The sequence below is a fragment of the Hemitrygon akajei genome, chromosome 4 (assembly GCF_048418815.1).
Source record: "Hemitrygon akajei chromosome 4, sHemAka1.3, whole genome shotgun sequence".
In the NCBI taxonomy this organism is placed as follows: Eukaryota; Metazoa; Chordata; class Chondrichthyes; order Myliobatiformes; family Dasyatidae; genus Hemitrygon; species Hemitrygon akajei.
In genome coordinates, this window is record NC_133127.1 from 202,226,412 (window position 1) to 202,242,498 (window position 16,087).

At 46.2% G+C, this 16,087-nt stretch overlaps 1 protein-coding gene across 1 annotated transcript in view; it reads right to left on the bottom strand.

The window, feature by feature from the left end:
* LOC140727143 (protocadherin-16-like) overlaps nt 1-16,087 on the bottom strand; it is a 465,713-nt gene that overhangs the window by 41,114 nt on the left and 408,512 nt on the right. The window contains exons 17-18 of the mRNA XM_073044457.1: nt 14,376-14,527; nt 3,121-3,251 (exon numbers count right to left, since the gene is read on the bottom strand). Coding sequence (XP_072900558.1) covers nt 3,121-3,251; nt 14,376-14,527 — 283 coding nt within the window. The remainder of the gene's footprint in view (nt 1-3,120; nt 3,252-14,375; nt 14,528-16,087) is intronic.

The window sequence follows — 16,087 nt, forward strand, 5'->3', positions numbered from 1 at the left end:
GTTATGCACAGGAATACCAACAGAGGCTCAGAGGAATGACTGAGTGACACTGTGAGACAAATCGTTCTCTGCAACACAATGACTCCACTAAGGCACTAAACGAGAGTCCTCTTTAAATAATCATAGAATGCAGGAAACACGTGCCAGTCACAATTAACTTGACAAGATTAAACTGAAGGTACAGGCTCTAGTTAATGGCTCTAGTTAAAATAATGCAGGTACTTGAGAAACTTAGAAGATCAACGTTAACCACAGAGTACTGAGGGTCATGACAAGTCCCCGGGCTTGGATGGGTTGACTGTAAAATTTCTCCAGACTTTCTGGGACATACAGTGTGCTGACTACACCAGGATTCTGGGCAAAAGCCTGTTGACAGGGAAGATGCCCCTCTCATGGTGTAAGGCAGTCGTGGTCCAGCTGCTGAAGAAGGTAGATCTTCGTTGCCTGTTGCCCAGTGTCTTTCCTGTGATAAGATCTATGCCTGGGCAATGGGTTCCTTGCTGTCCCCAGTGATCCACCCAGACCAGTCCTACATGGTCCTGGGCTGGGCCATTCAGGACAACATCTATCTTGTCCAGGACCTGATCTGCTTGCCCTGTGAGGCTGGGTTGTCTGTTGCCTTTCTCTCTTGCAATCAGGAGAAGGCATTTGACAGGGTGGATCATGGCTACCTCCTTGGGACTCTCCCTGCACGTGTTCACACTCGGACCACATTTTGTTGCCCGTGTCTGTCTAATGTACGCTGCCACAGAGTGCCTGATAAAGGTCAATGGATCCTTGACAACGCCCTTTAGCTTTGGGGGTGGGTGAGGGGAGCATCAGGGTGACAGACGTCGGAGCAACTCTATTCAATCTGCTTAGAGTCTTTCCTATGCTGCTTTTGGAAGCAGATGCCACATCTGGCTCTGTGTGAACCAGAGGTGACGGTAGTCCTTTCGGCTTCTGCTGATGATATTGCCCTTTTGATCACTGGCCCTGTTGACCTATAGAGGATACGAGACTGTCAGCAGATCTCCTCAGCCGTGTCCTCTGCCGGGGAAAGTGCTCTGGTCATTTAGTGGGTCAGTGGGATAGGGACACCCTGCCAGAGGAGCCAAGACCATTTGTGTAGAGCACCACACACCTCCTCTGTTGAGGGTCTACCTAAGTTCCACTGTGGAGACTTGGTTGATGAACTGGTGGGGCTTAAGGGATGAGAGTCTCTGCCCAGCTGGGACACTGGTCAGGTCTACTCTGCATAATGTTGTACCGGCAGGGCATTGGACATTAACCAGCTGGTAGCCTCTATGTTTTGGTATTGACTGATCACTGTAGTCCCACCCACTGTATTTGTTGCCAGGACCCAGTGGAAATTGGTAGATGACTTCTAGGACACCAGGTGGCTTTGGGTCTTCGCTGCAGTCCTGAGTCTTCCAATTGTGGAAGATGGTCAGACATTGGTGTACGTACCCAGCTGGCAACTCTCCGCCTCAGGAGTGGAGAAATACATGTACACTGAGCACCCTCTGAGATGCCACACCGTTGACATACTTCCTTGGCAGAAAACATTGCATTCAGGGTATGCAGCTCCCAGCATCAGTCATGCTGCTATGTGGGAGCTGCCAGGTTTTTTCCTGGGAGCTACTGCGGGTCTGAGATAGGGTCTTCTCTGGTCAGAGTGCTCTTGTGCCTGCATGGAGTGGCGCTCAGGCCGTAGGACAGGTCATTTCCCATCCCGTCTCGGTGGGTGTGAAGGTGCCTCGAGACTGAAGTGGCCCCAGCCGTGCCTATCCCAGCTCCACCAGAGGTGCTTATGCAACACAAACCCCAAGATCTCCTTTTGAATAGGTCCCACACGGAATTAGCTGCCTCACAAAGTACCTTCTGTGCCGTTCCTGACGTGCTGGGATGGTTCCTATATGGACTACTCTTGCACTTTCTTCTCGTCACTGTCCTCGCTTGCCATCTGGACATGCCATGGCCGTCTGTCTTACCATTAGGCAGTGAGGGAGGCCCTAGTGGATGTCTCTCCAAGCAGGGGTTTTCCCCTGTATACAGGGAACCATTGTGGAGGGCGCTGCACAGGCCTGTACTGTCTGGGTAACCTCCAACCTGATAGCATGAACATCGATTTCCTCCTTCATCATTCCCTTTTCCCTCTCCCTCCTCATCCCCTTACCTGCCCATCACCTCCCTCTCGTGCTCCTCACTTTCCTTTTGTTCCATGGTCTTCTACTGTCTCCTATCAGATTCCCCGTTCTCCAGCACCTTATCTCTTTCACCAATCTACTTCACCCCTCACACCTCCCAGGTTTTTCTATCACTGACCGTCTGCCACTTCTTCCTGCCCTCCCCTCAACTTTTTATTCTGTTTTCTCATCCTTTTCCCCAGTCCTAATGAAGGGTTTCGGCCCGAAACATCAACTGTTTACTCTTTTCCGCAGATGCTGCCTGGCCTGCTGAGTTCCTCCAGCATTTTGTGTGTTTCCAGCATCTGCAGGTTTCCTCACATACTGTGTAAAAGTTTCTTGACTGGGTTCACTGCTACCCTGGCCACCTGTGCTTCCTGTGGATGGGAGGAGTCCATGTAACCATGTCTACATGGACTGCGAGAGGCTGCAGCCCCTGGTTTGAATATTTGAAGGGGCTGCTCCTCAGGTTCTGCTGCCCTGCAGCCCCGTGCTCCTGGTTTATGGGCACCTAGCAGGGGCAGGGTGTTGGGGGGGTGGAATCGCCCAGAGGATGTCCTGGTAGGCTTGCTCTTGAGCCTGGCCCTGCTGGCCATTCATGGATTTGTCTAGGACTCTGTCCGATCCGACTGCCTGCCCTCTTCCAGGGATACATCGTGCCAGGGTCTCAGAGAGGGAGTATGCGACCATTATGGGTTCAGTGGGGATTTCTGGGCATGGTGACCCCCTTCCCTTCCGGGATATTGACTGTTTAATAGACGGTAGTAACTATATTTTAATCTGAGTGTACTCACAGTCTTGTAAATACTGAATGTCTGTACCCTGTGTATTTGTTTTGTAAATAAACTTCTGTAGTTTTGTTTTAAAAAAGTGGTATTGATGGGACAACACACTGTGGGAAGGGGAAATACTGAGGGAGCATAGGATAGTGGTAGATGTTGTCGTCACTTACTCTCTGCCACCCGAATCTCATGGGGTAAGGGGATGGTGGGGCTGTTGTCGTTCAGGTCCAGAATGATGATGGAGAGTGTGGCTGTGCCCACTAGCCTTGGCGTTCCCCGGTCTGTTGCTGTCAGACGCAACCTGGAAGCACAGGTGCAGACTTAGTATTACAATCCAGCATCATCCGTTCTTTGTGTTCACTATCAGTATAGTCAGTAGAAGGTCAGTGTTTGATTAGCATCTGGTGAGCATCTGATCAGTGTCAGCTCAAAGTGTGGTCAGTGTGTGCTGATGTGATTGTGGGGTGTGGTGATGTGATTGTGTGGTGTGGTCAGTGTGTGCTGATGTGATTGTGTGGTGTGGTCAGTGTGTGGTGATGTGATTGTGTGGTGTGGTCAGTGTGTGGTGATGTGATTGTGTGGTGTGGTCAGTGGGTGGTGTGGTCAGTGTATGGTATGATTAGTGTGTGGTGTGGTCAGTGTGTGGTGATGTGATTGTGTGGTGTGGTCAGAGTGCGGTGATGTGATTGTGTGGTGTGGTCAGTGTGTGGTGATGTGATTGTGTGGTGTGGTCAGTGGGTGGTGTGGTCAGTGTATGGTATGATTAGTGTGTGGTGATGTGATTGTGTGCTGTGGTCAGTGTGTGGTGATGTGATTGTGTGGTGTGGTCAGAGTGTGGTGATGTGATTGTGTGATGTGGTCAGTGTGTGCTGATGTGATTGTGCGGTGTGGTCAGTGTGCGGTGATGTGATTGTGTGGTGATGTGATTGTGTGGTGTGGTCAGTGTGTGGTGATATGATTGTGCGGTGTGGTCAGTGTGCGGTGATGTGATTGTGTGGTGTGGTCAGTGTGTGCTGATGTGATTGTGCGGTGTGGTCAGTGTGCGGTGATGTGATTGTGCGGTGTGGTCAGTGTGTGGTGATGTGATTGTGTGGTGTGGTCAGTGTGTGGTGATGTGATTGTGTGTTGTGGTCAGTGTGTGGTGTGGTCAGAGTGTGGTGTGGTCAGTGTGTGGTGATGTGATTGTGCGGTGTGGTCAGTGTGTGGTGATGTGATTGTGTGGTGTGCTCAGTGTGTGGTGATGTGATTGTGCGGTGTGGTCAGTGTGCAGTGATATGATTGTGTGGTGATGTGATTGTGTGGTGATGTGATTGTGCGGTGTGCTCAGTGTGTGGTGATGTGATTGTGTGGTGTGGTCAGTGTGAGGTGATGTGATTGTGCGGTGTGGTCAGTGTGTGGTGATGTGATTGTGGGGTGTGGTCAGTGTGTGGTGATGTGATTGTGCGGTGTGGTCAGTGTGAGGTGATGTGATTGTGTGGTGTGGTCAGTGTGTGGTGATGTGATTGTGTGGTGTGGTCAGTGTATGGTATGATTAGTGTGTGGTGATGTGATTGTGCGGTGTGGTCAGTGTGTGGTGATGTGATTGTGTGGTGTGGTCAGTGTGCGGTGATGTGATTGTGTGGTGTGGTCAGTGTGTTCTGATGTGATTGGGTGGTGTGGTCAGTGTGAGGTGATGTGATTGTGTGGTGTGGTCAGTGTGTGGTGATGTGATTGTGTGGTGTGGTCAGTGTATGGTATGATTAGTGTGTGGTGATGTGATTGTGGTGTGGTCAGAGTGCAGTGCAGTCAGTACCCAGTGTGGTCATTAACACCATAAGACATAGGAGCAGAATTAGGCCATTCAGCCCATTGAGTCGGCACCACCATTCCATCATGGCTGATCCTGGATCCCACTCAACCCCATACACTTGCCTTCTCACTGTATCCTTTGACATCCTGACCGATCAGGAAATGATCAACTTCTGCTTTAAATACACGCATGGACTTGGCCTCCACCACAGTCTGTGGCAGAGCATTCCACAGATTCACTACTCTCTGGCTAAAAAAAATTCCTCCTTACCTCTGTTCTGAAGGGTTGCCCCTGAGTTTTGAGGCTGTGCCCTCTAGTTCTGGTTATCCCCACCATAGGCAACATCCTATCCGTATCCACCCTATCTAGCTCTTTCAACATTTGGTAGGTTTCAATGAGAGCCTTCTGCATTCTTCTAAATTCCAGTGAGTACAAGCCGAAAGTTGCCAAACACTCCTCATATGTTAACCCCTTCATTCCTGGCATCATCCTCGTGAACCTCCTTTGGACTTTCCGCTATCCATACCAGTATCTTTCCTGTAATACCATGGGATTTTATCTTGTTAAGCAGCCTCACGTGTGGCACCTTATCAAACGTCTTCTGAAAATCCAAGTAAATGACATCCACTGCCTCTCCTCTGTCGTCCCTGCTTGTTACTTCCGTGAAGAACTCTAACAGATTTGTCAGGCAAGAATTCCCTTTACAGAAACCAAGCTGACTTTCACTTATTTTATCATTAATCTCCAAGTACCCCGAAACCTTATCCTTAACTACAGACTCTAACACTTTCCCAACCACTGAGGTTATGCTGACTAGCCTATAATTTCCTTTCTTTCACATTCCTCCCTTTTTAAAGGGTGGAGTGACATTTGCAGTCTTCCAGTTCTCCAGGACCATGCCAGAATCAAATAATTCCTGAAAAATTATGATCAGTGTATTCATCTGTTATCTCTTCAGCAACCTCTCTCAAGACTCTGGGGTATAGTCTGGCCCAGGTGACTTATCCACCTTAAGACCTTTGAGTTTGCCTAGAACTTTTTCCTTTATAATAGTAATGGCTCTCACACCAGCTCCCTGACACTCACAGACCTCTGGCACACTGCTGGTGTCTTGCACAGTGAAGACAGATGCAAAGTACTTAGAACATCGAAATCTACAGCACATTACAGGCTCTTCAGCCCACAATGTTGTGTTGTCCATGTAACCGATTCTAGAAACTGCCTAGCCCTACTGCATAGACCTCTACTTTTCTAAGCTCCATGTACCTATCTAAGGGTTTCTTAAAAGATGCCACTGTATCCGCCTCCACCACCATCACTGGCAGTGCATCCACCACTCTCTGTGAGAAAAACTTACCCTGACATCTCCTCTGTCCCTACTTCAGAGAGAGCACCTTAAATCTATGCCCCTTCATGTTAGCCATTTCAGCCCTGGGAAAAATCTACCTATCCACATAATCAATACCTCTCATCATCTTATACACCTCTATCAAGTCACCTCTCATCCTCTGTTGCTCCAGGGAGAAAAGGCCAAGTTCACTCAAGCTTTTCTCATCGGGGACACTCTCCAATCCAGGCAACATCCTTGTAAAGCTCCTCTGCACTCTCTTGAAAGCATTCACATCCTTCCTGTAGTGAGGTGGCCAGAACTGAGCACAGTACTCCAAGTGGGGTCTGACCAAGGTCTCGCATAGCTGTAACATTACCTCACTGCTCTTGAACTCAATCCCACAGCTGATGGATGCCAACACACAATACATCATACCTACTTATGTTCCTCTGCCATTTCTTTGTCCTCCATTACTACCTCACCAGCATCATTTTCCAGTTGACTAATATCAACTCTCACCTCCGTGGTACTCTCTATATAACTGAAAAAAAAAACTTTCAGTATACTGCTTTATATTATTTGCTAGATTTCCCTCATATTTCATCTTTTACCTTCTTATAGATTTTTTTAGTTGCCTTTTGTTAGATTTTAAAACCATCCCAATCATCCTACTTCCCATTCACATTGACTACCTGATATGCCTTTTCCTTGGCTTTTATGCAGTCCTTAACTTCCCTTGTCAGCCACGGTTGCCTACCCCTGCCATTTGAGAACAACTTCTTCTGAGGGACATATCTATCCTGCACCTTTTGAACTGTTCCCAGAAACTTCAGCCATCTCTGCTCTGCCATAATTTCCACCAGTATCCTCCTCCAATCCACCTGGGCAAGCTCCTCTCTCATCAGAATCAGAATCAGGCTTATTATTGGGCTCCTTATTTTAGAAAGGATATACTGACATTGGAGATGGTTCAGAGAAGATTCATGAGAATAATTCAAGGAATGAACGGGTTACCATATGAGGAACTTCTGGGAGCTCTTAGGCTGTATTCCCCAGAGTTCAGGAGAATGAGGGGGGATCTCAGAGAAACATTCCGAATATTAAAAGGCTTGAACAGATTAGATATGGCAAAGTTATTTCCCATTGTAGGGGATTCTAGGACAAGAGGGCATGACTTCAGGATTGAAGGATGTCCATTTAGAACAGAGATGTGGAGAAATTACTTTAGTCAGAGAGTGGTAAATCTGTGGAATTTATAACCATATAACAATCACAGCACAGAAACAGGCCATCTCGGTCCTCCTAGTCCGTGCCGAACTCTTAATCTCACCTAGTCCCACCTACCCGCACTCAGCCCATAACCCTCCACTCCTTTCCTGTCCATATACCTATCCAATTTTACCTTAAATGACACAACTGAACTGGCCTCTACTACTTCTACAGGAAACTCATTCCACACAGATATCACTCTCTGAGTAAAGAAATACCCCCTTGTGTTTCCCTTAAACTTTTGCCCCCTAACTCTCAAATCATGTCCTCTCGTTTGAATCTCCCCTACTCTCAATGGAAACAGCCTATTCACATCAACTCTATCTATCCCTCTCAAAATTTTAAATACCTCGATCAAATCCCCTCTCAACCTTCTACACTCCAATGAATAGAGACCTAACTTGTTCAACCTTTCTCTGTAACTTAAGTGCTGAAACCCAGGTAACATCCTAGTAAATCGTCTCTGCACTCTCTCTAATTTATTGATATCTTTCCTATAATTTGGTGACCAGAACTGTACACAATATTCCAAATTTGGCCTTACCAATGCCTTGTACAATTTTAACATTACATCCCAACTTCTGTACTCAATGCTCTGATTTATAAAGGCCAGCGTTCCAAAAGCCTTCTTCACCACCCTATCTACATGAGACTCCACCTTCAGGGAACTATGCATTGTTATTCCTAGATCTCTCTGTTCCACTGCATTCCTCAAAGCCCTACCATTTACCCTGTATGTTCTATTTGGATTATTCCTGCCAAAATGTAGAACCTCACACTTCTCAGCATTAAACTCCATCTGCCAACATTCAGCCCATTCTTCTAACCGGCATAAATCTCCCTGCAAGCTTTGAAAACCCACCTCATTATCCACAACACCTCCTACCTTAGTATCATCGGCATACTTACTAATCCAATTTACCACCCCATCATCCAGATCATTTATGTATATTACAAACAACATTGGGCCCAAAACAGATCCCTGAGGCACCCCACTAGTCACCGGCCTCCATCCCGATAAACAATTATCCAATTAAGATGGGACTACTCTCTGGCATCTCCCATCTAGCCACTGTTGAATCCATTTTATTACTCCAGCATTAATACCTAACGACTGAACCTTCTTAACTAACCTTCCATGTGGAACTTTGTCAAAGGCCTTGCTGAAGTCCATATAGACTACATCCACTGCCTTACCCTCGTCAACATTCCTCGTAACTTCTTCAAAAAATTCAATAAGGTTTGTCAAACATGACCTTCCACGCACAAATCCATGCTGGCTACTCCTAATCAGATCCTGTCTATCCAGATAATTACAAATACTATCTCTAAGAATACTTTCCATTAATTTACCCACCACTAATGTCAAACTGACAGGTCTATAATTGCTAGGCTTACTTCTAGAACCCGTTTTAAACAATGGAACCACATGAGCAATACGCCAATCCTCCGGCACAATCCCCGTTTCTAATGACATCTGAAAGATCTCCGTCAGAGCTCCTGCTATCTCTACACAAACTTCCCTCAAGGTCCTGGGGAATATCCTGTCAGGACCCGGAGATTTATCCACTTTTAAATTTCTTAAAAGCGTCAGTACTTCCACCTCTTTAATTGTCATAGGTTCCATAACTTCCTTACTTGTTTCCCACACCTTACACAATTCAATATCCTTCTCCTTAGTGAATACCGAAGAGAAGAAATCGTTCAAAATCTCTCCCATCTCCCTCGGCTCCACACATAGCTGACCACCCTGATTCTCTAAGGGACCAATTTTATCCCTCACTATCCTCTTGCTTTTAATATAACTGTAGAAACCTTTCGGATTTACTTCCACCTTATTTGCCAAACCAAACTCGTATCTTCTTTTAGCTTTTCTAATCTCTTTCTTAAGATTCCTTTTACATTCTTTATATTCCTCGAGCAATTCCTTTACTCCATGCTGCCTATATCTATTGTAGACATCCCTCTTTTTCCAAACCAAGTTTCTAATATCCCTTGAAAACCATGGTGCTTTCAAACCTTTAACCTTTCCTTTCAACCTAACAGGAACATAAAGATTCTGTACCCTCATAATTTCACCCTTAAATGACCTCCATTTCTCTATTACATCCTTCCCATAAAACAACTTGACCCAATCCACTCTCTCTAAATCCCTTCGCATCTCCTCAAAGTTAGCCTTTCTCCAATCAAAAATCTCAACTCTAGGTCCAGTCCTGTCCTTCTCCATAATTATATTGAAGCTAATGCTATTGTGATCACTGGACCCGAAGTGCTCCCCAACACATACATCTGTCAGCTGACCTATCGCATTCCCTAACAGGAGATCCAACACTGCCCCATCTCTAGTCGGTACTTCTATGTATTGTTGCAAAAAACTATCCTGCACACATTTCACAAACCCTAAACCATCCAGCCCTTTTACAGAATGAGCTTCCCAATCTATGTATGGAAAATTAAAATCTCCCACAATCACCACCTTGTGTTTACTACAAATATCTGCTATCTCCTTACACATTTGCTCTTCCAACTCACGCTCCCCATTAGGTGGCCTATAATACACTCCTATCAGTGTTACTACACCTTTCCCATTCCTCAATTCCACCCAAATAGCCTCCCTAGAGGAGATCTCTAATCTATCCTTCCAAAGCACCGCCATAAGATTTTCTCGGACAAGCAATGCAACACCTCCTCCTTTGGCCCCTCCTACTCTATCACACCTGAAGCAACTAAATCCAGGAATATTTAGTTGCCAACCACACCCTTCCTGCAACCATGTTTCACTAATAGCTACAACATCATAATTCCAGGTATCAATCCACGCTTTAAGCTCATCCACCTTTCTTACAATGCTCCTAGCATTAAAATAGATACATTTAAGATACTCTCCACCTCCTCCTCTCTTTTCATCCCCAACAATGCATTCAAATTTATTATCCTTTTCTTTCTTCTCCCCTACATCTTCGGGCTGAGCGCATCCCTTCTCCATCAATTTGTTGCATGAGTGGCTGTGGAGGCCAAGTGATTGGGTACATTTAAGACAGAGATAGATTCTTGATTAGCCAGGGCATCAAAGGGTATGGGGTAAAAGCAGGGGAGTGGGGATGACTGGAAGAATTGTATCAGCCCATGATTGAATGGCAGAGCAGACTCGATGGGCCAAATGGCCTTCTTCTGTTCTTATATCTTAAGATCTTATTGTCTTATTATCAATGGCATGTGACATTAAATTTGTTAACTTAGCAGCAATAGTTCAATGCAATACATAATCTGGCAGAGAAAAAAATAAATAAAAATAATAATAATAAATAAACAAGTAAATCAATTACGTATATTGAATAGATTTTAAAAAAACATGCAAAAACAGAAATACTGTATATTTTTAAAAAAAGTGAGATAGTGTCCAAAGATTCAATGTCCATTTAGGAATCGGATGGTAGAGGGGAAGAAGCTATTCCTGAATCGCTGAGTGTGTGCCTTCTGGCTTCTGTAGTAACAGCGAGAAACATGCCTCTGTAAATCCCTTTACTCTATTGTGATACTGATACATGTGACTTATTCTTCTCCCCCTCAAACTGCAGTATGAATTCAATCATATTATGTTCACTGTCTCCTATGGGTTCCTTTACATTAAGCACCCTTATAAGATCTGGGCTATTACACAATGCCAAATCTAAGATAGCCTTTCTCCGAGTAGGCTCAAGCGCAAACTGCTCTAAAACGCCATATCATAGGCATTCACAAATTCCCTCTCTTGCAATCCGATAACAACATGATTTTCCCGATCCCCTTGCATATTGAAGTCTCCCATTACCGTTGTGTCATTACCCTTATTCCACGCTTTTTCCAGCTCTCTTTGCAATTTCAACCTGACATCTTGATTACTGGTTGGAGGCTGATATACGATTGCCATAATTTTTTTTTCACCCTTGCTGTTTCTTAACTACACCCACAAAGACTCCACATTTTCTGACCCGGATTTGGCTCTATGTGAACCAGCCATGGAGGTTGTCCTTTTGGTTTATGCTGATGACATCTCCTTATGGTCTCTGACCCAGATGCGAGACTGCCAGCAGTTCTTCTTGGCTGTATCCTCTGCAAGGGTCAATTGGGAGAAGAGTATGGGCCTCTTGGTGGGTCAGTGGCAGGTGGACTTCCTAGTGGAGGGGTTGAGGTCATTTGCGTGGAGTACCACCCACCTCCTCTACTTGAGCTTGATGGTGGAGGCTTGGCCTGCAAACTGGCGGGATTTAGAGACAAAGATCTCTGCCTGGCTAGTGTGCTGGTTGGGCCTCCTTTGTGCGATCTCCTGCCGGGAAAGGGCTTTAACTATCAATCAGCTGGTCACATCCATAGTATGGTACCAGCTGATTACTTTAGTCCCACCCACTGCATTTGTCTCCCGGACCCAGAAGAGGCTGGCAGACTTCTGGTGCAATAGGAGGCATTGGGGCTCTGCAGCGGTCCAGAGTCTTTCAAAATCAGAGGGCGGTCAGTCATTGGTGTGTGTGCACACCTAGCTAATGGCTCTCCGCCTCAGGGCCCTGCAGAGATACCTGTACTGTGAACACCCTCTGAGATGACAGGTGCTGTGACACATTTTCTCCACTGGGGATGCTGCCTGGAGGAGGACACGTGGATCCCGGCATGCTCTTCCACTGGGAACTACGGAGGGTTTGGGTTTGTGCTCTGGCTGCTGGGGAGTCTGGTCCTGATCCTATTACGATGGGTGTTGGGAGGGTACAGGGTAGTGGAGGGGTTCCAGCTGCACCCCTCCCCAATATACTCATTGATGTGTACACCTTTCGCTTTCTTGCCTTCGTCTGCTGACCGGACTCTCCTTAATGGTCTGTGTTACTCTTTGGCAGCAGAGGAGGTCCTTAGTGGAAGTCTGTTTAAGCAGGGGTGTGTCCCTTGTACAGTGGGACCTGAGGTGGAAAGTGTTGCTTCGGGCATCCCCATCCACCTGTCCATTCTGTGGGTGGGAGAGTCAGTGTATCATGCTTATATGGAGTATGAGAAGTTTGAGTTTCTCAGGGAGCTATTGCTCAATTTAGCACTATGCTCCTCATATACGGGCACTCAGTTCAGAAGGCTCAGGTTGTGGGGAGAATCTCCCGGTGGGCTTGCTCTTGGGCCTGGCCAAGATGACCATTGATGGGTCTGGGAGGTGGAAAGTGGAAAGCTGCCCACGCCGACTGCCGGCCCCTTTTACGAGGGTACATTCGTGCCCGGCTGTCCTCAGAGAGGGATCATGTGCTCACAATGGGTACATTGGGGGACTTCCAGGAGTGGTGGGCCCCCCGGGGTATTGATTGTCTAATAGAGGGTAGTAACCATATTTTAATCTGAGTGTTTTTGCTATTTTGTAAATCCTGAATGTCTGCACCTTGTGTGATTGCTATGTAAATTAACTTTTATAGTTTTGTAAAAAAAAAGTGGTCGCTATTTGCTGTGGCCACCGTGTGATGTAGTCAGAGTGTGGTCCTGTGATTATGTGATGTAGTCAGAGTGTGGTACTGTGATTACTGGATCAGTGCGTCATGTTATTGTGTCCTGCTGTAATTGTATGGTGTAGTCAGAGTGTGGAGTGTTAATTGTGTTGTGTGATAACTGTATGGTGTGGTCAGTGTGTGGTGATGTGATTGTGTGGTGTGGTCAGTGTGTGGTGATGTGATTGTGCGGTGTGGTCAGTGTGTGGTGATGTGATTGTGTGGTGTGGTCATTGTGTAGTGTGGTCAGTGTGTGGTGATGTGATTGTGTGGTGTGGTCAGTGTGTGGTGATGTGATTGTGCGGTGTGGTCAGTGTGTGGTGATGTGATTGTGTGGTGTGGTCAGTGTGTGGTGTGGTCAGAGTGTGGTGATGTGATTGTGTGGTGTGGTCAGTGTGTGGTGATGTGATTGTGTGGTGTGGTCAGTGTGTGGTGATGTGATTGTGCGGTGTTGTCAGTGTGTGGTGATGTGATTGTGCGGTGTGGTCAGTGTGTGGTGTGGTCAGTGTGTGCTGATGTGATTGTGTGGTGATGTGATTGTGTGGTGTGGTCAGAGTGTGGTGATGTGATTGTGCGGTGTGATCAGTGTGTGCTGATGTGATTGTGCGGTGTGGTCAGTGTGTGGTGATGTGATTGTGCGGTGTGGTCAGTGTGTGCTGATGTGATTGTGCAGTGTGGTCAGTGTGTGGTGATGTGATTGTGCGGTGTGATCAGTGTGTGCTGATGTGATTGTGCGGTGTGGTCAGTGTGTGGTGATGTGATTGTGCGGTGTGGTCAGTGTGTGCTGATGTGATTGTGTGGTGTGATCAGTGTGCGGTGTGGTCAGTGTGTGGTGATGTGATTGTGTGGTGTGGTCAGAGTGTGGTGATGTGATTGTGTGGTGTGGTCAGTGTGTGATGATGTGATTGTGCAGTGTGGTCAGAGTGTGGTGATGTGATTGTGCGGTGTGATCAGTGTGTGGTGATGTGATTGTGTGGTGTGGTCAGTGTGTGGTGATGTGATTGTGCAGTGTGGTCAGAGTGTGGTGATGTGATTGTGTGGTGTGGTCAGAGTGTGGTGATGTGATTGTGTGGTGTGGTCAGTGTGTGCTGATGTGATTGTGTGGTGTGGTCAGTGTGCGGTGTGGTCAGTGTGTGGTGATGTGATTGTGGGGTGTGGTCAGTGTGTGGTATGGTCAGTGTGTGGTGATGTGATTGTGTGGTGTGGTCAGTGTGTGGTGATGTGATTGTGCAGTGTGGTCAGAGTGTGGTGATGTGATTGTGTGGTGTGGTCAGTGTGTGGTGATGAGATTGTTTGGTGTGGTCAGTGTGTGGTGATGAGATTGTGTGGTGATGTGATTGTGTGGTGTGGTCAGTGTGTGGTGATGTGATTGTGCGGTGTGGTCAGTGTGTGGTGATGTGATTGTGTGGTGTGGTCAGAGTGTGGTGATGTGATTGTGCGGTGTGGTCAGAGTTTGGTGGTGATTGGCTTCTATCAAAGCTCTGTGTGTTGTTAGTGTGGGTTGTGCTCGATGCCCCAGGTCACACAGCCTGGATGTTAGATACTCACTGCGCCTGGGGCCAGATTTCTCTGTCCATGATGGCCACGGTGCTGATGTCACCGGTTAGGGGGTTGATTTGGAAGAGGTTGCTCTGAGGTGATGCTGCAATGGAATACATCACCTGGCCATTCTGACCCTGGTCCAGGTCATTTGCCAAAACCTAAGGCACAGAAGCAAGGATATGGATACAGCAGCATGCCAAATACAGTCAGCCAGGTAACAACACCATCAGCGTGACACACAAGCACAGTCACCAGCAAACACAAACACTTAACAAGAGTTGACTTGGATCCTCATGTTGGAGGGATGTGGGGGACGTGGGACTTCGGACCTGTGGAGGAGTTTCAAAGACAATAGAACATAGAACATGACAGACCTTCTGCCACACTCACTCACCATTCTCTGTGTAAAAAAAACTTACCTCTCATATACATGCTATGTTTTTCTCCAATTACCTTAAAATTATGCCCCCTCAAATTTACCATTTTTGTAGTGGCAAAATGTCTCTGAATATACCTCTTATCCTCTTGTACACCTTTATCAAGTCTGAGACATGTTCTCTAATCCAGGCAACATTCTGGTAAATCTCCACTGCATCCTTTCTAGAGTTTCCACATCCTTCCTATAATAATACTACAACAGTACAATTGTGCTTGATAAGGGAAGTCAAGCTAATGTAAAAGCAAAAGAAAAGGTATACATCAAAGCAAAAATTAGCATTGGGAAGCTTTTAAAAACTTACAGAGAGCAACTGAAAAAATCATTAGGAGGGAAAAGATGAAATATGAAAGTAAGTAAGCAAACAATATCAAAGTGGAGAGTAAAAGCTTTTCAAGTATGTAAAAATTGAAAGAAAAATGAGAGTGGATATAGATCCACTAGAAAATGAGGCAGGAGAAATAATAACGGAGGACAAGGAGATAGCAGATAAACTAAATGAGTATTTTGCATCAGTTGTCACTGTGGAAGACACCAGCAGTGTGCCAGAGGTAGAAACATAGAACATAGAAAACCTACAGCACAATAGAGGCCCTTTGGCCCACAAAGTTGTGCCGAACATGTCTGTACCTTAGAAATTACCTAGGGTTACCTATAGCCCTCTATTTTTCTGAGCTCTATGTACCTGTCCAGGAGTCTCTTAAAAGACCCTATCGTATCCGCCTCCACCTCCATCGCCAGCAGCCCATTCCACACACTCACCACTCTTCTCTGCGTAAAAAACTTACCCCTGACATCTCCTCTGTGCCTACTTCCAAGCACCTTAAAACTGTGCTCTCTCATGCTAGCCATTTCAGCCCTAGAGAAAAGCTTCTGACTATCCACATAATCAATGCCTCTGATCATCTTATAACTCCATGAGTGTCAGGAGCAGGAGCGAATGCCATTGCTATTACAAAGGAAAAAGTGCTAGGCAAACTCAAAGGTCTTAAGGTGGATAAGTTACCTGGGCCAGATGGACTACAACCCAGAGTCCTGAGAGAGATTGCCAGATTCAAGTGATTCAAGAAAGGCCTGAACGGATTAGATATGGCAAAGTTATTTCCCTTGGTAGGGGATTCTACGACAAGAGGGCATGACTTCAGGATTGAAGGACGTCCATTTAGAACTGAGATGCAGAGAAATTACTTTAATCAGAGGGTGGTAAATCTGTGGAACTTGTTGCCACAAGAGGCTATGGAGGCCAAGTCATTGGGTGTATTTAAGGCAGAGATAGATAGGT